Source organism: Terrapene carolina, unplaced genomic scaffold (genome assembly GCF_002925995.2).
Source record: "Terrapene carolina triunguis isolate 2854851 unplaced genomic scaffold, T_m_triunguis-2.0 Scaffold714, whole genome shotgun sequence".
NCBI lineage: Eukaryota > Metazoa > Chordata > Testudines > Emydidae > Terrapene > Terrapene triunguis.
The window spans coordinates 14,937,324-14,963,307 of NW_020665065.1; the positions used below are offsets into that span (position 1 = coordinate 14,937,324).

The following is a 25,984-nucleotide window of genomic DNA, read 5'->3' on the forward strand; positions in this document are numbered from 1 at the left end:
CTCAGGCGCCCATTTGGGCAGCCCCTGCGGGCGAGGCCCCGCCTCGCGGCGGTTCTGTGGAGCCGGCGCGCTGCCTGTCGGGATAGGCTCGGCCTCGGAGCAGCTTCCGGGCTCGGACCATGACGGCCGGTGCGTGGCTGTGGCTGCTGCTCCTGGCTCCCCTGGCGGCCGCGGTCTACGAGGATCAAGTGGGCAAGTTCGACTGGTGGGTGCTGGGGCCACATCCGGGTATTTAATCCCCCCGTCCGCTGGGGTGGGGGGTCTGGGGATCTCCCCCCCCCACTGCCCCCTGGGGTGGGAGTCTGGGGCTCCCCCCCCCCCACTGCCCCCTGGGGTGGGAGTCTGGGTTCCCCCCCACTGCCCCCTGGGGTGGGGGTCTGGGGATCCCCCCCACCTTCCCCTGGGTCTGGGCATCCCCCCCATTGCCCCTTGGGGGGGCTGGGAATCCCCCCACAACTCCTTGGGGTGGGGTGCTGGGCAGCTGCCATCACCCCACTGTTCTCTTGGGCAAGAGGGGCTGTGTCCGGGTATCTCTCGCCCATTCCTGGGGTGAGCCGGAGGAGAAGCAAGTACTGAGCGTTGCCTTATTTTAGCTCGAGTCCGACCCCGCTGCCAGACTGGGTTTGAAGTGGGTAGAACTGCTGCAGCTGAGCTGAGCTTTGCGAGATGAGCAGGAGCCTGCCGGGAGCTGAGCTCTGCCCCGGCCCCGAGCTGGCTTGCCTGCGTCACTGTCACAGGCACTGGTATCTCTGGGGGAGAACGCGTCCCCCAACCTTGCCATGGCCGTGTGAGAGCCCCAGTTATAGAAACATCCGTAGGGAACAGGCCTGCACTGGCCATCGGAAAAGTGCATTAGCTGACCAGGTATTAGTCCTACTGTCTAGGATTTAGAGCCCTTTGCCTCACGAAGCTGCTCCCTGTCTCCTTTTTCTCTAAGGGATAGCTGAGGATGTCGATTTCTGCTTCTCATCTCACTGGGGAGGAGGAAAATGACCTTTGCACGGCAGTGGTTTTCAATCTAAAGACATTGGAATATAGGAATTGCCATATTGGCTCACACCCAAGGTCCATCTAGTTCAAAGTCTTGTTTCTGACAGTGGCCAGTTTTGTAGGAAGGAGTAAGAACCATGCAGCAGGCAGACATGAACCTTGAGGCTTAACATCCCTTCCAGAATGATACAAAACTACTTAAGATAGCTAAGTCCCAAGCAGACTGTGAAGAGCTACAAAAGGATCTCTCAAAACTGGGTGACTGGGCAACAAAATGGCAGATGAAATAAAATGTTGATAAATGCAAAGTTATACACATTGGAAAACATAATCCCAACTATATATATAAAATGATGGGGTCTAAATTAGGTGTTACCACTCAAGAAAGAGATCTTGGAGTCATTGTGGATAGTTCTCTGAAAACATCCACCCAATGTGCAGCGGCAGTCAAAAAAAGCTAACAGTGTTGGGAATCAGTAAGAAAGGGGTAGATAATAAGACAGAAAATATCATATTGCCGCTGTATAAATCCATGGCATGCCCACATGTTGAATACTGCGTGCAGATGTGGTCGCCCCATCTCAAAAAAGATATATTGGAATTGGAAAGGTTCAGAAAAGGGCAACAAAAATGATTAGGGGTATGGAATGGCTGCCATATGAGGAGAGATTAATAAGACTGGGACTTTTCAGCTTGGAAAAGAGACAACTAAGGGGGATATAATAGAGGTCTATAAAATCATGATGGGTGTGGAGAAAGTAAATAAGGAAGTGTTATTTACTCCTCACAACACCAGAACTAGGGGTCACCAAATGAAATTAATAGGCAGCAGGTTTAAAACAAACAAAAGGAAGTATTTTTTCACATGACACAGTCAACCTGTGGAACTCCTTGCCAGAGGATGTTGTGAAGGCCAAGACTATAACAGGGTTCAAAAAATAACTAGATAAGTGAATGGAGGATAGGTCCATCAATGGCTATTAGCCAAGATGGACAGGGATGGTATCCCTAGCCTCTGTTTGCCAGAAACTGGGAATGAGCGACAGGGGATGGATCACTTGATGATTATCTGTTCCGTTCATTCCCTCTGGGGCACCTGGCATTGGCCACTGTCGGAAGACAGGATACTGGGCTAGATGGATCTTTGGTCTGACCCAGTATGGCCTTTCTTATGTTCTTAATGTTTGTTTTTATTAATTATGGTGATTCTGGATATTCTTGATATCCATATAAATACCCAGTCCCATTTTGGATATTGTAAAGATGAGTTCTTGCAGGTTGTCAGAGATTGACATTTATTTCCAGTCGCTTTCAAAGTGCTCATTTCACATCCACGGTGTCCTAAAACACGTTCTCCAGCAACGTTATCCAATTCTGGTGTGACCTACTGAGTAAAGCAATGGATGGGGATTCAGGAGACCTGGGTTCTAATTCTGGCTGTCGCTGGCCTGCTGAGTGATCTTGAGTAAATCCTGTAATCGATCCCGTGCCTCAGTTTCCCCATCTGTAAAGTGGGGATAAGGATGCTAATGTCCTTCGGGCTTTGAGGTCTACTGATGCAAAGTGCTGTATAAGAGCTAGATATTATTAATAAACATTTATTACATGTCTCTTCTCAGTTGCATGTTTGTGGGTCAGATGGTAGAAATCCGTTGATGCTACCCAATATGCAGAGAGCTCAGGGAAGAATTTAATATGGCCCCAAAAGAGCTGTGAAGACCAGTGACTTCCTCTTTGCAAGGGGCCGTCTTAATAGAAGTAGCACATGGCAGCTCTTTTCATTGATAATAATACATTGTTCGCTTTGGTAGTATTTAGTGAAGATGCAAGAATGAGACTGGTTATACTGCAATGCAACAGTTCATCTTTTTCATTTCTTGTTAATGAATGTAGAATATTAGACACTTTGTTTTCTTTGTGTGAATTTCCTAGAAGCAGATTTGACATTGAGCTCCAAAATATCACAAAATTCCTTTCTTGCTCGGTCAGACTCAATTTCTCTCTTCATTTTCAGTGAACTCCCCCCTTACCCCCAAAAAGAAGGATTATAGTAGTGTTGTGGTTGCCCTCTGTCAGTCCTTAATAGTTGCAGCTAGTGCCACCATATCGTTTGTGTTCTGTCCACCTGTGTTAATTTCAATCACCCTTTTCCTATTTTTCAGTAGGTTAAGTGGAAAGTGTTCTTTTTTCACACCACCTTTGATTTTCCTGTTCCTTAGGAGGCAGCAGTATGTGGGAAAACTCAAGTTTTCTTCCTTGGAAGCTTCACAGGGCTCCAAGAAGCTTATTGTGGCTACTGAGAAGAATGTGATGGCTGCTTTGAATTCCAGGAATGGAGAAATCTGTGAGTGAACTGTTGTTTTATGACTCGGGATCTGCTATTTGTGTGGGAACTAATGCACACGGGACCAAAATTGAGCCCTGGCATATATTAAAAGTTACTCTTGCTTACACCAAAGCTAACTTTTGGCACATCGTTCATTTTAAGGGTTGCGGGGTGGTTAACTAGACGTGACTTTATTTTCCCTGAAGACAAGGAATTTTAAAAAATATTCTTATCAATTTTATTTAATTTTTTTCAGGCTTGGTGGCTTCATTTCCTACTTTTAAGTATAAACTTGTTAGGTGCTGGCATGACTAGTCTGTTCTTGACCAATACAGTGGGACCAAGAACTGAGTGGGGCATGAAGACTGAATTCCTCTCTCATCCCTAGAGGTGGTCTTGCTGGATAAGATTTGAGGCACATTGGAAGGGCCGTTTTGAGGAAGCTTGCATTGGCACTATCTATACTGTACTTGGCCTGTGGTTAGATAGAGGATGTCAGTCTGTGGCACTGCCAGTTGATACCTTTCTTCAGCATGAAATACCCCAGGGGAAAAAATCATTCCCACTTTACTCCTTGTTCCTTTCAGTGTGGCGTCATGTGGACAAGGGGACTCCTGAAGGAGCAGTAGATGCCATGCTGATTCATGGACAGGGTAAGCAAAGCATTTAGCCTTTCCTGTGTGATGAGTGTTCATTCCCATTACAGACATCCAGCCAAGTTGGGACAGAGGGCTAAATTTCCTAGAGCTAATAGTCACGGTGAGCCTGTAGTGGATACAGGTGCAGTGTTAAAGATTGTGTCATTTACTCCTTGGCCTGTTCTCTTCTAGTCGCATGAGGATAATTTCCTGCTTATCTGCTCTGTTTAATTTACCGCTTGGTGCTATCAGGATCACGGCTACACAAAGATTCTTTTGTGACTGTGCATGACATAAGGAATTCTGGACTCCTAGTGCGAAGAGTATAAGTGAACCATAAAACCTGAAATCCTCTGCACATTATACAAATAAAATGACCTTCCTGACTATGAAGCAGACCAGGTGTCTTCTGGGCCGTGGTTGATATGTAATGTTCTATCCATAACAATGGAAGAGCAAGTAACCTGGAGGATGAGCAGGGAATTGAATAAAGAAACCAATATAAAAATATTTGATTTGTTATTCTCTCCTCCCGGCCAGATGCCATCACTCTGTCTAATGGCGGGCGCATTTTGCGTTCCTGGGAGACAAACATTGGAGGGCTGAACTGGGAGACATCACTGGACACTGGCAGGTGGGAAATCTTCAGCAGGCTTGTCACTATACCCTTTGGAGAGGGGAATTTGCCTTCTTTGTGTGTAGTTGTGTTTTAGGGTCAATGTCAATTACAGTAACTCCTCGCTTAACGTTGTAGTTCTGTTCCTTAAAAATTCTACTTTAAGCGAAACGATGTTAAGCGAATCCAATTTCCCCATAAGAATTTATGTAAATAGGGGGGTTAGGTTCCAGGGAAATATTTTTCACCAGACAAGACTATATTTTACATATACACAGTATAAGTTTTAAACAAACAATTTAATACTGTACACAGCAATGATGATTGTGAAGCTTAATGGTGGTGAAGTCAGAGGGTGGGATATTTTCTAGAAGCAGAATGGTAAATGATGAACTAGCACTTGGCTGAGCCCTCAAAGGTTAACACGTTGTTAATGTAGCCTCACACTCTACAAGGCAGCACGAATGGAGGGAGGGGAGATCGCATGGCAGAGAGAGATAAAGACACACACGCGCATTGCCCCTTTAAGTAGGCTTACCCCACTGTAGGTACATTGTCTTTTTAAGTAGATCAGCAAGTTGAGACAGCAGCTGCTGCCAGAAAGCTCCCTCCGTCCTGAGCTCTGTCCGTGTCTCTGTGGAAATGGGTAAAGTAGGGGTGGGGAGGGGGACACCCTGACATTAGCCCCTTGCACAGCAAGCAGGATGCTCCTGGGAGCAGCTCCAAGGCAGAGGGCAGGAGCAGTGGGGGGAGGGACAGCTGAACTGCCCGGCAATTGCTAGCCTGCTGGGTGGCTGCCGCACTGGGAACTTAGGGGAGCTGATGGGGGGCTGCCAGTCCACCCTGGTTCCAAGCCCCCACCGCTAGCTCCAATGCTGCTCTTTCTGCAAGCTGTGGACAAAGCTGCCAAACAACGTTATCAGGGAGCATTGCACAACTTTAAAGGAGCATGTTCTCTAATTGATCAGCAACGTAACAATGAAACAACGTTAACCAGGGTGACTTTAAGTGAGGAGTTATAAAGTAACCCTTGTGGGAATATAGTAGAGATGCTGAATTTTGCAGTCGTTTATCACAAGTAGGACTAATGCTATATCCTATAACCATGCAAAATTCTCACTTGCTTGAAGTGAATAGTGGGTTACATTTTGTATCTGGGCTGATAAATTTTCATGACTATTTTGCAATGCTGAAGTAGGGGCGGAGGGTTTGTACATAGTCTACGTTTATTGGAGGTGGAAGATCGAAATCCTTTACTTATACATAAGCTTCCCCTGTCAGTGTGCAACATTCTGGACCTGGAGACGCCACTTTGGCTTGATGGGATGGTTGGTCTTCAATCCCGTCCTTGCCCTCTCCGCGGTGATCAGCAGTTAGAGCTCCAGTCAGTGCCAACTGTTATGGTGGTTTGGTCGCACAATATTAACTATATCTAGGTAAGAGTAGCTATTTTTAAGAAAAATGTGTGTTGTGCCAGCTACCAGGGTGGAGAAGAGCAGGGCTGTTGTCTATAATTCTAGTGTTGCTATGACTCCACAAGCTGGGTAAAGTCTCTATAAGTATTACCGTCTCACCCTCTGTCTCTGACCTGTGCTTAGTTTCCAGATGGCTAGTTTGGTGGGGTTCCAGGACACAGTGAAATATTTGGCCGTCCTGAAGAAGGCTGCCCTTTCTCTTCATTACCTCTCCAACGGCCACCAGAAATGGGTGGAGCATTTACCAGAAAGGTACAAATCCAAACCAAGGATAGATCACTGACTCTCAAACTTGTCTTAAGGGGGAGAGGACCCTTTTGCTTCTGAAAATGTTGTGCGTAGTATCTCATGGGGTGGGGGTGGGGGGTTGCATCCATTTCCTGCACCTATGAGAATATAGACTCCTTGGGAGGGGGACCTTGCACTGCACTGTATGAAGAGAAAATATGAGCACTATTTGGGTAATTGGGGGGAGGAAGGGAAGAGGGTCTTCTTGTGCATAAAGACAGGAGCACATCCATTTCTATTTACTGATTTTAGTGCAGGCAAATTACAGACCAACTGACAGCATTGTGATTTATGCACTGTATGGTACTAACATGGACTTGTGATAAAGTGATCATATGGTATCTTAGGGCTCGTCTACACTTCAGAGCCAATTCAGATTAAGATAGGGTGTGAATTTAAAGAGCAGAAGCTATTCCTGAGTGAGTCCATGTGTAGACAAACCTTTAGGTTAGTGGAACAAAACAGGTCAGGAGATGACATCTCTTATGGAGAAAAAGCAATCTACGAATAAACTAAGCATATTAACCTGAACAAACCAGTTTGTGCTATTAGTAGCAGCTTCCAGTCAGAAAACAGGGGCCCACCCATGTGTGGGAGTCCTCTTGTAATATACAGGAATGTTCTAATGTGATTGACTTCTGAAGGAAGATTAAAACTACTAAATAGTTACAACTAGGCTAAGCAGTGATCGCTAAATGAGACCTGACCATATTCCAGTGACTGAGGCCAGTGGGAGAGGGAGGATGAAACTAGGTTACCTGAAGGGAGGAGGTGGAGTTGATAGGGGAAAAACTTTCTAATGGTGAATCTGTGAAATAGCCTCCCAAGAGAAGTGGAGGAAGTCCTGTTGCCTGAGACACCTACTATCCTGCACTGGCCTGAGAAGGCTAAGGGGAGGATGGACAAAATGACCCAATAAGTCGTCTTCATCAATACTGTCTCTGGGTTTTCAATGTGTTTAACTGCAGGAGGTGATGGCTGAAGGGGAGGAGTCCCTAAAACATTTATTTGTGTTGATGGGCACAAATTCTCCTGTTGGGCGATGCACCCAGTCTTTCCTTGTGAGACCCGTGATGACATTGAATAGGCTCCTAGAGCAGGGGGCTTTACAGGTAGCTCTGGGCAACTATTGGAGAAGCTGATTCATTGCTGCTTCTCCTCTTGCAGTGAGAGTACCCAGTACCAGCTGGTGTATTCGTATGGAACCGGGGTAGTACGTGCACTTGGAGTTGCTCCTCGAAGCCATTTGAACATTGTAACCTTCAGCGTAGAAGATGGCGAAATTACAAAACAGGTAGAACTGATACATTGATGCATGGTGTCAGCTCGTCACCAGGTTGGCTCTAGTGTGGATCCAATTTAACAAAAGCTCCCATCTGGATAAATTTAATGTGATGTCTAGGGAAGTTATTGCATTGCTGGCACATAGGTCAAAATGTCATCCTGTGTCCATGGGCCTGGAAGGAGACTTCACAACTGCATCTCCCAGACACAGGGCTTGCAGAACATAGTAAAGTTGAGATCAACCCGGGTAATCTCAGGATGGATGGCAGTTTGCCCAGGGTTACAAAATCCTGGCTTTATGGGTATCCCAAGGGGAAGATCCACTGTTCATTGATAAACGGGATTCTCCTGCTTTTCACACAGGCCTTTGTTAGTGTGACTAAGTTTAGAAGTGAAATGTAACATTAAGCCTTTGATATCACACACTGGCTGGCAAGATACAGGCCCCTTGCAAACGGACACAATCAAGGCTCTTTCTGGAATTTCTTTGTGGGGTTTTCCAACTGCTGCCTCTCTCCCTTTATTGCCCTGCAGCTAAGAGTGGCAGCCCCCTGGATGAAGAGCCTAAGTGGTGCCTGTTGTGTGGTGGGCGAGGCAGTGCTGGTGTGTGCTGACTCTGACACACAGTCGCTCTATGCTTTATCCCTGGAGACTGAGCAAGAAATGAAGCAGATCCCACTGCAGGTGAGCGATCCTGAAATAGTCTTGCATGTAAGTGGACATCAGACTAATTTGGAGGAGGGAAGGTTGTCTTGTTAGTGAGGAAAGGGATGTGTTTGATCGAATTGTGTAATAAGTTTCCATCGTGCCATGTTTGCTTGTTCCTCTTCTCAGGCCCTTGACCTAGAATTTGCTGACCGTTTCCAGCCCAGGATTTTGCCCGCTAAGCCCAATCCTGCCGGTGCTTCACGGGCTCAGTTCTTCCTGCAGCTGGCTCCAAGTCACTTCACACTGCTGCAGTACAGAAACGGGCTGCTAAGCCTCGTCCGGGACTTCCAGCAGGTAAACCGAATGAACACAGCTGCAGATCTCTGAATAGAAGAGATGAACTACAGCAGAAATTCAGAGGATTGACTGTTTGGCTGGCTCCATCCATCAGTAAAACCAGAACCTTCATAAAGCATGCACTAAGCATTATGAACAAGCTGCTGAAGCTCAAGTGTCAATCACACTTTCTATAGCATTGGTTGAACCTATGTACGGTAGCAGTTAAACTATTTAACATCAGTTCAGGAGGATCCAGTTTCTGACAATTCTCACCAAGGTGTGAGTTTACTAATGCAGGGTCTCTGCTGAGTCAAGAGGTGGTTTGCTGCTAGAAAGCACCTAAATGAGCAGTGGTTCTAGTACATTTAATGCTGCTGGTGGTAGTTCTAGTGGACCAGAAATATGTGAAATGACCATTTCAGATTCAGTGCAGTATTGTCTACAAGAGACTGGCCAATTGGGGATGGGCTCAGTGATCTAATAGGTTTCTAGAAATTAGCAATGGAAAAGACCACTTTTTCCGCATTAGTTTCTTTTCTTCCTTTCTTTGACTTTGATGGTAGCTTTCCATCTCTTATGCTCCTGAGTTTCATCTTTCACATTTAATGGTATTACCGTTATGGGTGGGAAACCTGTTAGTCCTCAACTCCGAAGACTCAGGCAGAGCATGCTAGTGTGAAAATCACCACCACAGGTGAGACCACCTCAGTGGCAGCGCCTGGAATTTTGCCAGGCTTCTGACTGGTCAATGATAAAATGATAAAGGTTACTGGACCCCAGCGTGAACCTTCTCTTCAGTGGTTGTACCAGAGGTTGCTTCACTTCCTTGTAGTGAAACTTACCAGAGTCCTTCAATCTGTCAGAATTGCTTGGTATGCTGAAAATGAACGGACCTGTTGGAATTCGACTGAAATTGTTCTAAACCAAATGAGAATTAAGTCCTCTGCACAAACGTGTTCTTATTCCCCCCCCCTTTGTTTTTCAGGCAGCTTTGGTGAACTTTGCAACAACTGGGGAGAAGACGGTGGCTTCTGTCCTGACCTGCAGGAATGAAATGGTTAGTCAGTTGCACAATGGAAATTTCAGATATGCTTCTAGTTGTAAAAATGTGTGGGGTTTTTTAGTTAGTTAGTTTGTATTGCTTTTTTACTGTTATAAAGGTTTTGAGGGGCCACCGAAGAGCAGTGTTCTACCACTGTCAGACTGAATGTACCACCTGGACTTAAACACCTTAGGGCACAAGAGGCCCAGGCTGGTAATTCTGATTCAGTCTCCATGGAAGTCGATGGTAAAACATCTACTGACTTCAATGGGGCCGAGATTTCATCTGTTGTGACTATCCGTATGCAAGCATCTGTAGAGCTGCTGAGTGCTGAGCAAACTCAAGCTGGACGGTGGTGCAATGAATATACAGAGCGAGATGACTCTTAAGGATTGTCTACACTACGCGACAAAGCACATTAGAGGTAGAAGGCTCCAACGTGCTACAATCTAACTATCCTGTGTAGTCCCTGCTGGCATGACCTAAAAGGTACCTAGGTTTGTGTTAACATAGTCACTACTACGTTAACACAAACTAAATACTTTTTAGTTTGCACCAGCAGGGTCTATGTGGGCAGTTGGAACACAGCACATTAGAGTGCTCTGCAAATCACATCCCTCTAATGCGCTTTACCACCCTGTGTAGACAAGCCCTTAGCGAAATAAATACCTTAGTGTTGGGAAGGAAAGTCTGCTGACTAGCTGATATGGTGATGGGTGACTAGACACTATCATTTTAAAAAACAAAATCCTACCTTTTGCACTGTTTTAGTAACCAAATGCCCTCACCCATTTCTCACTAAGACCAGAGATTATTAAAAATGGAAGAATTAAAACAAAATCCATTTTCTTTTTGGAACCGATGCTATTTGTTCTTCATTTTTCAAGCTGAGAGGAATGAAAGATCCTAATCCGTTTCAACTCTGTTTAGTCAATTTCCCATTCACTTTCATTTTCAGGTTCTCCTGTGCTTAGCACTAGGGGATGAGATAAAGTGGGGGGAAAGCACTCCACAGTCTCTGCTGACAGCCTTAGGGTAGCTGGATATTCCTGCCAAAAGCATGAATTAAACAATATTGATTATTGGCTTCAGCGCTAATACCCTGCTGTAATGAATATGGTCATTTCAGCCTCTCTGAGCTAGTGGAGCAGGCAGCTTGTCTGCAGAAACAAGTAAATAGCACTACTTCAGGTCTCATTTGGAAGGTTATCATCACAACCCAAAGGGCTAGAAACATAAAACAAGAAAACTTCTATTCTGAAGAAACTGATAGTGGCATCAGATTGCTCCATGATACAGCTTCCCTCCATGCGTGCACGATCTCCTCCCTCCCTACCCACCATCCCTTTAGCATGGTGCAAAATCTGTGTTGCAGATGCTACAGGGGAGTTTTTAAAAATCCATTGGGATAGAGAGGGGAAAAAATAATGACATATTTTAATTGGTCTTAGGTTTTGTGTAAGGTATTTTCACACAACCTACATTTTGGGCCACGTTTGACTTGACAGTTTCCATATACAGTAGAACTACAGAGTTACAAACACTAGAGTTACGAACTGACCAGTCAACCACGCCCCTCATTTGGACCCACAAGTATGCAATCAGTCAGCAGCAGAAACAAACAAACAAACAAACAAAAAAGCAAATACAGGACAGTGTTGTGTTAAATGTAAATTACTAAAACAAAGAGAAATTTTAAAAAATTGACAAGGTAAGGAAACTGTCTGTGCTTGTTTCATTTAAATTAAGATTGTTAAAAGCAGCATTTTTCTTTTGCATAGTAAAGTTTTTCAAAGTTGTATTAAGTCAATGTTCAGTTGTAAACTTTAGAAAGAACAACCATAACTTTTTGTCCAGAGTTACGTACAACCTCCATTCCCCAGGTGTTGGTAACTCTGAGGTTCTAAAGTCTTGTGAGAGGAAGTACCCAGCTCACCACTTCGTTTTTCAATACCGCTTGTCGTTTGCAACTGCTGAGCAGGGAGGCCGAACTTGTTCCTGTTAGACACTTAATGTTCTTATGTTTTCCATGCCTTTGTCATGCTCACCAGTTCTCTTTCTGTTCCCATGTTCGTTGCAGAAATCTAGAACTCCTGATAAGGCAGACAGCACTTTCGGACATTCCCATAGACAGGTATGGAAAGGAGCCGCTTGTCAGGAATTGTAGGCAGTCTTTGCAATTAACAGGCTATTCCCTTCTCTTGGGTTTGGAAGGCTGAATGGTGGAGTGGGACAGACTATTACTCTGGAGAATCATATTTTTGCATCAGCTCCATGAAACTTTATCCAAAAGCATCTTAAAACTATTCAGTTCCTGAAACTGTAGGGAACTGGATGAACATGCTACCCTCTCACAGCATTAAATGAAAGATCTGGAGACACCCTTTTCCCCACCTCAAAATGGAAAACTGCTTTTTGAATGTCAGAGTTTATTTCAGAAACAGTGCCTCTGTGTAGTTAGGAGAGAGAGCTGTCTGGTATTTGAAACAGGACATTGGGAGCCAGGACTCCTGATCTCTATTCCCAGATCTACCATTGACTTTCTGTGTGATCTTGTGAAAGTTGTGTAGTCTCTGTGCCTCAATGTACCCTGCAGTTTAATGTGTGCTATACCATCTACCCTGCAGGGGTGCTGACACTCAAATAATTGTTCGTACAGTGCTTTGAGATCTTCAGAGGAAAGGCATCATAGACCCCTGCTGTGTTCTGTCCAAATGGGCTCAGAATTACAGTAGTTACTCCATGGAAGCACGTGCAGATGGAAATGTCACCTAGAATTTGTTCTCTGTCCCAAACTGGTGTGCTGTTTGTGGTCTGTTAAGCAGCTGTTGGGTTGTGCTCCAGAAATGCCTGCATTTCTGTGGTGGGTGAATTGATCCTTGTAAATAGTTTATTGTATACAGCACTTTGGAATCATTTGTGATGAAAAGCGCAGTGTAAGTAGATTATGTGTGTTTAAGTCAGCTTGTCTTTTATAATGCTCTAGGAATTCTTAGCCTGCCCCAACAACACCTACAATATTAACCTGTATTTGGTTGAAACTGGGCAAAGACTGCTGGATACCACGATTACCTTCAGCTTAGAGCAGAGCGGTGCCAGGCCCGAGCAGGTAAGTTAGGAGCCTCTCTCCTGTCGTTGAAAGTGGTCAGAGATGGGCGCATGGAGTTTCTCTTTACATCAGGCTTGGCTGTATCTTGAGGCTTATCAAACTTTTTGCTGCAGCCAAACAGACAAGCCCCTGATTTAAGGTTGGGAAGGATACTAGTTTGGGAGTCAAGGAGATTTGGCTTCTACGTGCCTCTACCACAAACTGCTGTTTGACCGTGGCCAAGTTGCTTCATCTTTCTGCGTCTGTTTCCCCAGCTGTAAAAGGGGGTTAGTGAAATTTACCCACCTTTGTAAAACACAAGATCTATAGATGAAAAGTGCTTCACTTATGACAGCCTTTTCTGACTGGCAGAGCCGGTCAGAGCTCTTTGGGTGATCTGAAGGGGTTGCTGGTAGTGAGAAGATCACCACATGTCACCCGTGATGTTTTTGATCCAGATATGGTGGCATTGCGTATCCCTGGGTTTATAGAGCCTGGCTGTAAGGGCAGGGCAAGGGTGGATTGGGCAGATGGGCGGGACCTCATATAGCAGGGGAGGGCTTGACATCATAGAATAATATTGCCAAGCACAAAATAGCTGCTGCATTTGCCAATGTGGTCTTGGCACTGCTGATGTCTAACTCAGTGCTTTAAAATACCTGAAGTACGAGAGTTGCTGTATGAAACCAGACTAGTCTGCCTCTAGGTTTGTGAGAAGTGTACCCCTGAAGGTAGCACCTCATCTATTTGTTGCTTTAGAATAGTGGTACTCAACCTATTTACCATTGTGGGCTGCATATGCAGCTCTCTGTTATGTGGGCTGCATCCACACAATATATATATATATATACTACCTGTATGGCCCTGAGGATGTCACATGGGCTGTAGTGTGTGCTGATTGGGCCGCAAGTGGCCTGCGTGTTGAGAACCACTGCTTTAGGACTTTAAATGTAACAGTGATCTTAAATCCTTTCCTCTTCTCACCTTTGAATTGCATTTTGCTTGTCTAGGGCAGGAGGTTATAATCCTGATCATCTCCTCTTTCCTTGTCTCCCTTTTCCAGCTCTATATCCAGGTCTTTTTGAAGAAAGATGACTCTGTGGGTTACCGAGCGCTGGTGCAAACAGAAGATCACATGCTCATGTTCCTCCAGCAGCCAGGTAAATTGGAACCAGATTGGCTGGTTACCCCTGTCTATAGTGTATCCTCTCTTGGCACCTTCAATAGTGCACATTCAGGGGCAATTGTGTCCAGCCAAGCAGATTCTTTCCTGAGCTAAATCCCATAGAGGAGTGAGAAGACCAGGAATATCCCTCACCCCCACAACTTGAATTTTCCTTCACTACTAGAGCTGAGAATCTGATCCTGTGATGTGCTTTGTTGAAGCAACAGCCTGTTGGCTTTCGTGAGGCTCTGCAGGGTTTCAGGGTTCTCCCCACACAGAACTTATTGCAGGACAGGGACCTGTAGCAGCTATTCCTCGATGCCTTTTTGAAAAGAAAGGAAATTCCTCAGACAAAATATGGTGTTAAACTTTAGGGTGGGGTTAAGAGTCCATTTCTGTTGCTTGAGTCTTTGAGGCCTTGCAAGAATGTTGGAGATTGAACTTCATGTTTTTTGTTGTTGTTGTTGGTTTTTTTTTTTAACTTTTTTGTTTTTGATGACTCCAACCCTTTTGCAAGCCCTTCAATGCTCAAGTCCCAGGTGTGTTCTTTCAACACTGTCTCTAGTTTAATAAAGTGAGCGGGGGGTTGTTAGTGATTAAATACCAATGTGTTTGTTATTGTAGTAGACAGTAAATATCAATATCCAAATTGCTTCAGAAATGTGGCATTTTGCAATTTATTAAGCAGCTGTTTACTTTTGTGAAGACCAGACAGAAGATCCTTCAGTCCCAAGTGTTAGGGATATAGCTCTCAATCCATTTCAAGGGACTGGATTTGTAAGATCTTCCTGTCTCCCGATTGCTCTCAGGAACGAACGCAGCACAGATCAGGAAATGCACTTGCTCTTTTCTTTGAATCAGCCTAGGTTGCCTTTTCTTTGCATCTCTCTAGGAAAAGTTCTATGGAGCAGGGAGGAGTCGTTGGCGGAAGTGGTAAGCTTGGAGATGGTGGATCTACCTCTGACGGGTGCCCAGGCTGAGTTGGAAGGGGAATTCGGAAAGAAAGCAGGTAATAGCCAGGACCTCACTCAGGGTTCCCTCTAATTTTTCCCACCCATGTGTGGAATGAATTTTGTTATGTGCACCAATATGGAGGTGAGGTGTGACACGTCACCTTCATATCAGTGCACATAACAAAATTCATGTGGTGGAGGTGGGGCCGAGAGGTTCGGAGTGTGGGAGGGGGCTCGGGTTGGAGTGCGGGCTCTGGGGTGGGGCCGGGGCTCAGGGCTGGTGAGGGGTGCGGCTCTGGGGTGGGGTCGGGGATGAGGATTTTGGGGTGTAGGATGGTGCTCCAGGGCTATGGTGGGGAGAGAGGACTCCCCCACCAGCCCACTTCTCGCAGCAGCACCTAGGCTGCGGGGGAGAGGTGCCTCTCCACCACAGCACCTCCGAGGCTAGGTTCGGGTCGGGGGAGGGGAGGCCAGCCCACCCACTGGCGCCTCTACCTTAGTAACGACCTTTCATCGCCCAACGAGAGCCAATCACAAAGCCTTCTCTCCGGGGCCAGGGCGTGTGGGCCAGCGCAGACTACAAGTCCCGGCACACATAGTGTCCTGGAGTGGGCGTGCCAGACCGGCAGGAGGTGCCTAATAGTCTGTGCTCCTTCATGGCTCTAAACCAATCAGAACCCTCTCTACCATGAGGCATGAGAATACGAACCAAACAGTGCCTGAGTTGGTGTGAGGATTTGGACCAATTAGCGCTGGGGGGCCGCGGCACGGTTTGGCCCGTCCCTCCCCTGGCCGTGGCAGGTCTGGGACTGGGGCCGAGGGAGGGGCACCCCTCTCCTGGCTGCAGCAGGTCCCAGCTGGGCGGGTTCCCTGAGTGCCCGCGCGGTGCTAAATAGGCTGCTGCGCGGCCGCGCAGCTTACAGGGAACTCAGGCCCCACTACGTATAGAGTTGAACTTCTGCAGGGGTCTAGTTTTATGTTTCTTTGTTTTTTGTTTTTCATGCTTGTATAGTTTCAATATCCCTCTCCCCAAAGCTGTGAGCTCTCATCCCAGATTTCTTGTGCAGACAGTATGACCAAAATGAACTAAAATAAACTTGACTTCCAGGTTTTGGGGTAGTCTCTAACTTTTGCATCCTCCTTCTAAAATTGAATCACACATAAAAGCTCTACTAATACATTTTTCCATATCCCTCTGCGTATAACAGACACAGAGTGATAGGGAATTTACAGCCAGCTTGCCCACTCTTACCAAAATGCTTCTGTTCGATTATCCTGTATTGTCTTACCCTGAAGACTGAAATATAATTGCCTTTATTGTCTTTCTTGCCATCCGGATCCAGCCATTCAAGGTAACCCAAAGAATCACATGCAGTTCCTTTCCTCTCTTTTGTGACAGCCTTTGCTGGTGGATCTTTGTCCTTCCTGTTTGGTTTCTTTCTCAGAGAAGAGGTAGATTAAGCATAGGACATGGCTCCTAACAGGAAGTCAATTCAGACTTCAGTTGCCAAGATTTGGGTGCTTCTCTGTAAAGATGGCTCCTCTGTTACGCGAGAAGTGAAAGCAGGAGGCGTAAGACCAAGTACACTAGTTCGTTTTAGTTGGGCACTTGCTGGAGTGATAGGGAAGAGACTCTGCACATGGTAGTGTTGCAGCTTGCAGGAAAGCTTGATTTGAGGCGAGCAGAGGGCCTGCTGAAGTGGGATATGGCAGTGTGTATTTAGGGGCTTGGTAGGCGAAGGAGCTTCTATGATGGTCATGGGATATAATATGATCCAGGTGTCATGAAAGGTGAGGCAGAATTTTCTTAACTAATATATACATGTGTGGCAGCACATGACTTTTACAGACTGAGGCAGTGGTCTGATTTGCTGTGCTGTGTGTATATTTCCCCTGCAGTGCACCACTGCTTGTTGCGCTAACCGTTGTCACTGACTTGTTTGCAGACGGCTTGCTGGGGATGTTTCTGAAGCGCCTCTCCTCCCAGCTCATCCTGCTGCAGGCCTGGACTGCTCATCTCTGGAAGATGTTCTATGACGCCAGGAAGCCACGGAGCCAGATTAAGAATGAGATCAATATCGACAACTTGGCGAGAGATGAGTTCAACCTACAGAAAATGATGGTGATGGTCACTGCCGCAGGAAAGGTGAGGAGGCCAGGGACTGGAAGCCATTCCTAGAAATGGAGCATACCGTCCTGGCAATGGTGAGGGGGGATTCAGTGCTGAGGCTGTGGTGGGAAAGGTGTCAGGAGACCAGCAGTGTGTCTTGTAGTGGAGGAGGGAACCCAAAGCGGAATGCAACATGTAGGTGTGAAAGACACGCTGTTACATACATTGGCTTTTCTTTTTGTCTCTTTGCTTCAGCTCTTCGGTATTGAAAGCAGCTCCGGCACCATCCTATGGAAGCAATACCTACAGAACGTGAGGCCTGGCTCCTCCTTTAAACTGATGGTCCAGAGAACAACGGCCCACTTCCCCCACCCCCCACAGTGTACGCTGCTTGTTAAGGACAAGGTGAGTCCCTTACAGACACACACAGACACTCACCTTGGATGGGTTTTACCTCCCCATAGTGAAAAATCCACCGTGTTAAAATGTTCAGATTTGCTTTTTAAATGCTTTAAATGACGACAAAAAAAAAAAATCATTCACCCAATTGCTTTGTCCACTACATGAAGTAGAAAGTCAGGGCCTGTGTAGGCTAGTTAAATAGGAAAGGCTTTCCCTCTGCTGGTCACACGACAGTATATACTCCACAGAAAATAAAAACACTCTTACCTATTTTGGTGACATTCTGGACAGGCCATGGTAGGATCTCATTAGAATTTTATACATCTTATGTGAACGCTATGGGATCAGCAGAGATGAGGTGATTTGAGTGCACAGCGTATTCATCTGTAGGGTAAGGAGCACAGTGAAGGGAGAAAGGAGGTGTAGACAGTTAAATCCAAATATAAACCAAGCCAGCAGGTAACTTCATATGCTAGGAGAACAACCACCCTTCTCTGTGTTTGCCCTAACTAGTTTCCCATCCTGTTGTCTGTTTCAGGAGACCAAAATGAGCTCTCTCTATGTCTTTAACCCCATCTTTGGGAAGTGGAGTCAGGTGGCTCCCCCTGTTCTGAAGCGTCCAATTCTTCAGTCTTTGCTTCTGCCCATCATGGATCAAGATTATGCCAAAGTGCTACTTCTGATTGATGATGAATACAAGGTAATTTTGTTCCTAGGGCAAAACGATCTCCATCTGCAGAATAAATATCTCCCCCGTCAAGGCAAGAAATAAGAACATTGTCAAGTGGAATTTACATCTATAGTAAATTGGGCCCAGTAAGGTTAACTGGACTAGCATACTTATAGATGTGAGACTAAAAATTGATGATAACTAATGTCTTTGTTTAAACTCTTCTTTATCTTCCCAGGTTACAGCTTTCCCAGCAACTAAAAACATCCTCCGCCAGTTAGAGGAAATAGCCCACTCCATCTTTTTTTATATAGTGGATGCTGAACAGGGCAAACTCTCTGGTTTCCGGCTGCTAAAGGTACAGAAGATGCTCTGTGCTATGTAAGAAGTGACATGTTCATCCCACAGAGTGTATGTATGGTGGATCTTTGCTGTCATGATTTGGGTTTGATGTATAAGAAGTAGAGCTGGGTATAGACTTCTGCCAGTTCTCAAAAGCTTCCTAAAATCTTTGTAAACTCATAGTTATAAATAGTCTTTACTGAAGAATCCAGACATGTCTCCATCTGCAGTTTGGTGAGATTCCATAAGAGGGAGCAGTTCTCCCATACAGTATTTCCCTGTTAAGATGCACTTTGGAGCTGAGACGAGATGAGAGCACAGTAGTTCAAGTAATCCTTCCCACCCAGCTCCCCAAGACTCTATTGCCTATTCTGAGAACTAGTTTGGCTGCCCTAGACAATGGGCAGAGAAAGCACGTGCTCTTCCTCTAGTAAAAAGTGTTGACACCTGTTCCGCTGATCCTCTACATCAGTGGTTCTCAACTGGGGGTCCGTGGCTCCCTGGGGTTCCATGAACCCTTTCAGGGGGGCTGTGGGGCCCCACTGCTGAAACCCTGAGCTCCGGGGCCCCCCATGGGGCTGAAGCTGGGAGCAGCCTGGGGCTGAAGCCCTGGTGCTTCCCCCTCAGTGCACCACTCTGTTCTAGGGGGAATCTCCCTATGTCCTGTAAATGGAGATTGTGTCTTTCAGAGGGTCAGGAAACCTTATTTTGCATCTTGACTCCGCTGTAGGATCTGACAACAGAGGAGAGCTGGCAGATGACCATCCCAACTGAAGTGCAGAGAATAGTGATTGTGAAGGGGAAGAGATCAAATGAGCATGTACACTCCCAAGGCCGTGTGATGGGTGATCGCAGCGTCCTCTATAAGGTACTGCAGACCTTGTTAGCTAAGCTTTGGTGGCTGTGAGCTGTATGCTAAGGTTTCTATGGAACTTGGCATGGAAGCATCAGGGAGCTGATACCCACCTCCTGGGCTTGTAGACACTAAGTGTGTTTTTAAAGCAACACTTAAACTGGTTGGAAAATGTTTTTGCCAGCTGTGCTGTCATCTTGAGCTGTCTGCTTTATAGAGCAGCCCATATATTAGCAACAAAGGTAGCAAGTCTAACTTGCTATTTATTATCTTCCTGATCCTTTTTTTTAGACCAATGCTGAGGTCAAGAGAAAGGGGGAGAAGGGGTGGGGAAAAATAATGAGTCTTAATGTCCATCCTGGGATGCAGCCACACTTGTCCAGGAACTAATCCTGGATTTGCTATGGTCCTCTCATGCTTCCCAATGGTGGTCCTCCTCCATCAAACAATTCTAGCCGGGCAGTGGTGTTGTGAGCATCCAACTGAGAGATTGGTTTGGAAGTGGACTGGAGATTAATGACCCTAGGTAAGCAGAGACCAAATGAGTAACAGAACCGTTGAGCGTGGTCTCCAGGAGGATGTCACTGGCTGCTGCATTCTTGCAGAACTGCATCCCAGCAAGAACAGGTGGAGCATCCCAAATTGGAGGAGCTGACTGTCTGGGTGGGCGATATTGCAAGTGAAGTATTGCATATCAATGCACTTGCCTTTGGGAAAGATTTTAAAACAAGTGTCTGATAAACCTTTTGTTCTTTTCTCTTCTGATTGGGGAGCAATTCAAAGCCCATTTCTAGCACTGCTGGTCCTGAGTCCTGACCCAAGATGGGACAATTGGTGCCAAGTTTCTGCATACACATCAGTGGCTCTAAACTTTACTGGAAGACAGAAGAAGCTGAATTTTGGCATAGGAAATTTTCCTCTATAAATGTTTTCAGACAGCTATTAAAGACCATGGGGGTATCATGACAGCTAAGACTGATTATAAATCTGTCCTGATGATTTGTGCTGTTAACAGACATCTTGTTGCCTCCATCTTTGGCTACATAGATCTGGGATAATCTGCACAGATTGCCGCTGGCACAATGGTTATAAACTAGGGGCTTCCCCACATCTCTTTCTTTGTCCTTGTTATAGTCTTTGAACCCTAACCTGCTGGCAGTGGTAACGGAGAGCACGGATACGCACCATGAACGCACCTTCATTGGAATCTATCTGATTGATGGAGTCACAGGCCGGATCATCCACTCTTCAGTGCAGAAGAAAGCAAAGGGACCTGTCCACATTGTCCATTCAGAGAACTGGGTGGTGGTAAGGAAAAGTTATTGCTTGTAATCCTTTAGATTTGAGATCTGGAGGCAACTGCCTATGCTGCCCAGGGAACGCTCCCCGACTCCACGCCAGTGACTGTCCAGCTACCCTCTGTGTGAATTGACTTGTGCTGGAGCATTGTGCTCTGCCCTCTTGAACAGTTTCTTCCCCTCTTGTCTCAGTACCAGTACTGGAATACTAAGGCACGCCGGAATGAGTTCACTGTGCTAGAGCTGTACGAAGGGACGGAGCAGTATAACGCCACAGCCTTCAGTTCCCTTGACCGCCCACTGTTGCCTCAGGTCCTCCAGCAGTCTTATATCTTCCCATCTGCCATCAGTGCCATGGAGGCCACCATCACCGAACGTGGCATCACCAGCCGTCACTTGCTCAGTAAGAACTGGGTTAGGGCAGGGTGGAGGGATTGGGTTACATGTGTGTCAAATTTTGTATTCAAGAAAAGGTCACTACAGTATCTAGGGCAATCGTCGGCCATGACGGTCCCAGGGGCTGCGTTAGAGAAAAGCATATTTTTAAATTAGCCTGTGATTTGAAGAAATAGTGCAGCTACAGCCCTTCCCTTGACGTAAATCGTGGTGCATGCTACTCTCTTCTGTGTGCATTCAGACATTGCTGCTGTCTGCATGGGCTGTGCCTTCGCCTTTCACTCATGAGCTGCCTTTAGAGCAACAACAGTATTCAGCCTAGCCCTCTGCTTGCTTCCACACACCCTCCCTCATCACTGAGTAGTGGACTCGGAAAGCTCTCTCTGGCATGCCTCAGGAGGACTATTGGATTAGCCATCAGAGAGCGCGGTCAGAAATGGTCATTTCTAAGAGATGATTTTTTTTTTTAATGTGCAGTTGGGCTTCCCTCTGGGGCAATTCTCTCCCTTCCAAAGGCTCTGCTGGATCCTCGACGCCCAGAGATCCCTACAGAACAAAGCAGGTAAGCAAAATGCTGTGGCAGTAATCCCCCTTCCCAGGCACCTACCAGAAGGGGGAAGGCTGGGCGTTTTAATGCTTTAGTCTGGAGTAGATTAATTTATCAGTTCTGTCTGGCCAGATTCTGAGTAATTCTTACTCTAAATTTAGAGAGGCTGTTGTCTTCATTGGCCATTGGACTGCTTTACTGCCAGTCCAGGTGTGAATAAATTAGCCTGTAACACGGTAGTCCAGAGGGCTATCAAAAAGCACCTGTTGTCACTAGTATGATGCTTAGTATTCTACATAATTATCTATGGTTTTTAGAGTGATACTTTAACTGATTTATTCCTATGGCCTTGTACCTGGTTGGTTGGTGTCTCCGACTTCAGAAGGAGGTGGACATTACAGCATGTTCTGGGCTACCAGTTTGTCTCCCTCTTCCTAATAGCCTTTACCAAGCACCATGTGTGAATGACTAAATTATCTGTATAAAGATTCTAATGTTGTATCACCAGACTTGTGTTCCAGATAACAGGCTGCTTAGGGATTTACCCACTGTGCTGTGTTTGGTTGGGTTTTGATATCTCTCAAATGCCTTTCAGGGAAGAAAATTTGATTCCATATTCCCCAGATGTCCAGATCCATGCTGAGAGGTTCATCAACTACAATCAAACCATATCCCGAATGAGAGGGATTTACACTGCCCCCTCTGGCTTAGAGTCCACATGCCTGGTGAGTCTAGGTTAGGGGTTTTTTTGTAACGCATGATGGGGGATACAACAGTATGCCATCACACCCCCTTTCAGGGAAGGTATGTAACTTCAAGCCTTGTTATAAGTCATTGCTTAATGATTTCCTGAACTGTGCTTTGCTTGATCCGAACCATAGGGATGGGCCTCTTACTAGGACTAAGATTTTGTCATGGATGGTTTTAGTAAAAGTCAGGGACAGGTCACAGGCAATAAAGATTAATTCATGGAAGCCTGTGACCTGTTTCTAACTTTTACTAAAAATATCCATGATAAAATGGGAAGGGACTGGGCAGCTTCGGGGTGGCTGGGAGCTCTGGGGGCCCCCACCACCCATGGGGGCTAAGAGCTCTAGGGTCCACCTGTCCCTCCCGGCGCCTGTGGAGCTGTGGGGGACCCCCACTTCCCCACTGCGGCAGCCGGGGAGCTGTGGGGGCACACTGCCTCAGGCGGCAGGGGTACCTTACAACTCCCTGCCCCTGCGGGAGGCGGCGGAACCCTGCAGCTCCCAGCTGCTGGGGCTGAAGTCCTGGATTCCGTGACTTCCACGACCTCCGTGACAAAATCGTAGCCTTATCTTTTATTAATGTATCTGGATTTCTGCTTGAAGCTGCTGTAACAACTGGTGGTCTCATTTCTTTAGGTTGTTGCATATGGCCTGGACATCTTCCAAACTAAGGTCTACCCATCCAAGCAGTTTGATGTTCTGAAAGATGACTATGACTATGTGCTGATAAGTAGTGTCCTTTTTGGACTGGTTTTTGCCACTATGATTACAAAGAGACTTGCTCAGGTGAAGCTGCTGAATCGTGCATGGCGGTAAGCACATGGGTGAAGGGAACACTGAGGGAACCGGTGAGGCTGGAGAACAGGCTGGCTGGGATTCTGAGTAGCTGATCATCTGCTGGAGTGCACACCACAACTGGGTTTAATTATATGTTATAAATTGTACTGTTGTGATGGAGGCAAGTATTTATATCCCATTTCTGCTGGAAACATTGATGGGAGGAGCTGCCAGTGGAAGAAAAATATGCTTCACCTGGGAAGGATTCTACCCAATGGCAAGGAATTGATTACAAAGGAACATCCATCTGTCCAGGACTTCATTGAATCAGTGTGAAAAAACTTTCTACAGTTTTTTTTTTTCTTCAAAGCGCTAAGATGGTCACCTCACTTTCCATGAAAAACCTTCCCCACCTTTAGCTAAGATTGATATCAAAATACTAAGGATGTATTTTCTCCCCCACTTCTGGGGTGCACTTTGAGACCAGTTGATGGCCTACCTCTTCCCTACACCAACCATTACTGAAATCTTGGAGGAGAATCCTAGATTCACCACAGCTCTGATTGGAATGCTAGGTTTTGTAAATGCGAGCTGCTGTACATGGGGGGCATGGGAAGAGGGGATGTTCGTAAGTTAGCCAAGAGAATATTAACAAAATGATGCATGCAAATTCAGGACTGATTGATCAAACCTTTTAAGTAAATTATAGCAATGGGGAAGGAGTTCAGGGAAAGATGATGCTTACTTAAGGTCTCCATATTCTTTATTTATTGTGACTGCACTGTATGTTCCTTTTCTGCTTTTTAATCTTTCAAATGGTTGCACAACACAGACCTCATCAATTGGATATTTCTGGGAAAGTTTTTTTCTCTGGTAAAAAAGTAAATATTTCGAAGGGTTTAGCAAACCTGAGAGATGCTGTGAAGTTGCATCTAAAAACATCCCACCTTTTATGCTATTTTGCCAAACAGCTAAGTGATCACTTGAAACTAGGTTTAAAAATATTGTGATTTAGGAGTAAAGAAGCCTGCAATTTGTTTTCCCTCCATGTATCAAGGATGTTCATTCTTGGTATGTAGTAATATTCAGTATCTAATTTTAAATTGGAATAAGTTTTTACAATTATTTGTAACTCTTTGGGACATAAAGTGCTAACATTGGTTCTGAACCTCCTGTGTACTGAAATGGTTGCAACTTGGCACATGAAGCAAAGGGCTTTGTTGCCTTGGAAGCCTTACTGATTTATGTTTGGCTGAGATGTGATCAGATAACCAGATACTGTAACAAACTAGATCTTGTTTTTAACTGTGAAACTGGTCCACTGTTGTTTTGTGTGAAAGAGTGTGGGCAGAAAGGATGAGGAATATGAGGTCATTTCTGCGTAGTGGAGAGCAGGTTATCTAAATAAAAGTAATTTGATCAGTATCTATAAGCATGTTTGAATTTTCTGTTAGAGCTTTTTGATTGGTATCTGTAGTTAACTTACAAGTAAAGTATTTCTCCTTTTCTCCATTCAAAAAATGCAAAGACACTTGTTAAATCACTTAAGTGTAAAAAAGGGGTAGTGGTGATGGCCTCCACCCCACTGCACATAATGTCAGTGTCTACCAGGTAAGTCTGGACATAGGTAGTGGGACATACCTCTCTTTTGAGCACTGCATAACAAACAAAATGAAAACAAAAAAATACAAATTATCCTGTAACTTCTTTTAAAAACTTGCAACTAATTAATATTCCAGATCCCTTACCTTTCATCTGAGAATCTCATTACTTTAAGGATTAATAAATTAGAGGTCACAATACACCCACAAGACTGCTAATTAGCCTTACCAATTTTAAAGAAGGGAGAACTGAGGCTCAGAGACTTTGTGAATAGCTTGAGGCATCTAGCATGTTACTAGCTGTGTGAGAATAGAACCCAGCAGTCCTGACTCAGTGGTACCTGCTTGAACCAGTAGGAGTACTCTTGCCCTATGAAAACAATGTAAAAATAAATGTGCTTAGTACTGAAAAGAATGCCAAAGAAACCATAATGCCTGCCACAAGGAAGTTTACACTCTAGGAGACAAAAGAAAACTACAGGTGGTGAGGACACCGCTCATCACATATCTTTTAAATACAAACGAAAGGATGTTCGGTGTTATAGTTCAGATCACTGTTTGTATTACTGTAATGCCTAGGAATACCAACCAAGGATAAGAGCCCTATTGTATGAGGCACTGTTCAGAGAAGCATTAATGGAGACAATCCCTACGCCAGAGAGCAGGGCTATGTGGCGAGGGGCCTTAAAGGCAAAGACAAAGGAGCTAGCATGTCTTTACCTTTTACTCCCCTTTTGTTTGGTTTCTTTCTAATTGCTCAGAAAATAGCTTCTTTATACCTGTTTTACAAATGCTAAGAGGGAGTGACTGCCCATACCTACTTATGATATCACCTAGAGACGGGTGCTGTTAACAAAAGTGTCAGACTCTTAAACCTTTCCCAAGCGTTACACTTTAAATAACCCCAAACAGAGCTGTGCTACGTCCTTTGCCGAGATTGCGTGCCAAATGACAAACGAGGTAGAGTGAAAGCGAACCGGGAAGGAGTTACAGCTGCTGGGGTTGAGACACTTGGAGTAGCAGTGCCTCTGCCTGTGGTGCATGTGCACCAGTGCCTGGGACTGACCCCGCAGGAGTGAGCTGACAGCCAGTCCTAGGACAGTAGGGGGCACTGGTTAGGGGAGACAGGACTCCTGGCTTCAATACCAAGCTCTGGCAGCGGGTTGGGTGCAGTGGGTGGGGGAGGAGTGAGAGCCCAACACTCCTGCCCCGGCCACCTTGACCTGTTAACGGGCTGCTGCCTCCTCCTCCTCCCCGCAGCCTCTTGGCACCTGCACAGCTGAGCATAGGCGTCAGAGTGTATACACCTGCTGCACATGCGCAGCTTGCGGGGACGAAAATAGTCTCCTGCGCATGTGCCCAAATGTTGCTGACTCATCTGCGCACG

At 45.7% G+C, this 25,984-nt stretch overlaps 1 protein-coding gene across 1 annotated transcript; it reads left to right on the top strand.

The window, feature by feature from the left end:
- The first annotated feature begins 89 nt into the window (after positions 1 to 89).
- On the top strand, positions 90 to 24,428 carry EMC1 (ER membrane protein complex subunit 1). Its single transcript, XM_024217282.3, has 23 exons — positions 90 to 205; positions 3,210 to 3,334; positions 3,904 to 3,969; positions 4,495 to 4,588; positions 6,169 to 6,297; positions 7,501 to 7,627; positions 8,152 to 8,301; positions 8,452 to 8,619; positions 9,590 to 9,661; positions 11,727 to 11,780; positions 12,633 to 12,755; positions 13,798 to 13,894; positions 14,792 to 14,908; positions 16,799 to 16,998; positions 17,218 to 17,367; positions 17,903 to 18,064; positions 18,273 to 18,392; positions 19,107 to 19,244; positions 20,364 to 20,537; positions 20,720 to 20,930; positions 21,401 to 21,485; positions 22,066 to 22,195; positions 22,856 to 24,428. Exons 1-23 carry the CDS (start codon positions 120 to 122, stop codon positions 23,033 to 23,035), a joined length of 2,958 nt encoding a protein of 985 aa, XP_024073050.2. The 5' UTR covers positions 90 to 119; the 3' UTR covers positions 23,036 to 24,428.
- Positions 24,429 to 25,984: the final 1,556 nt, after the last annotated feature.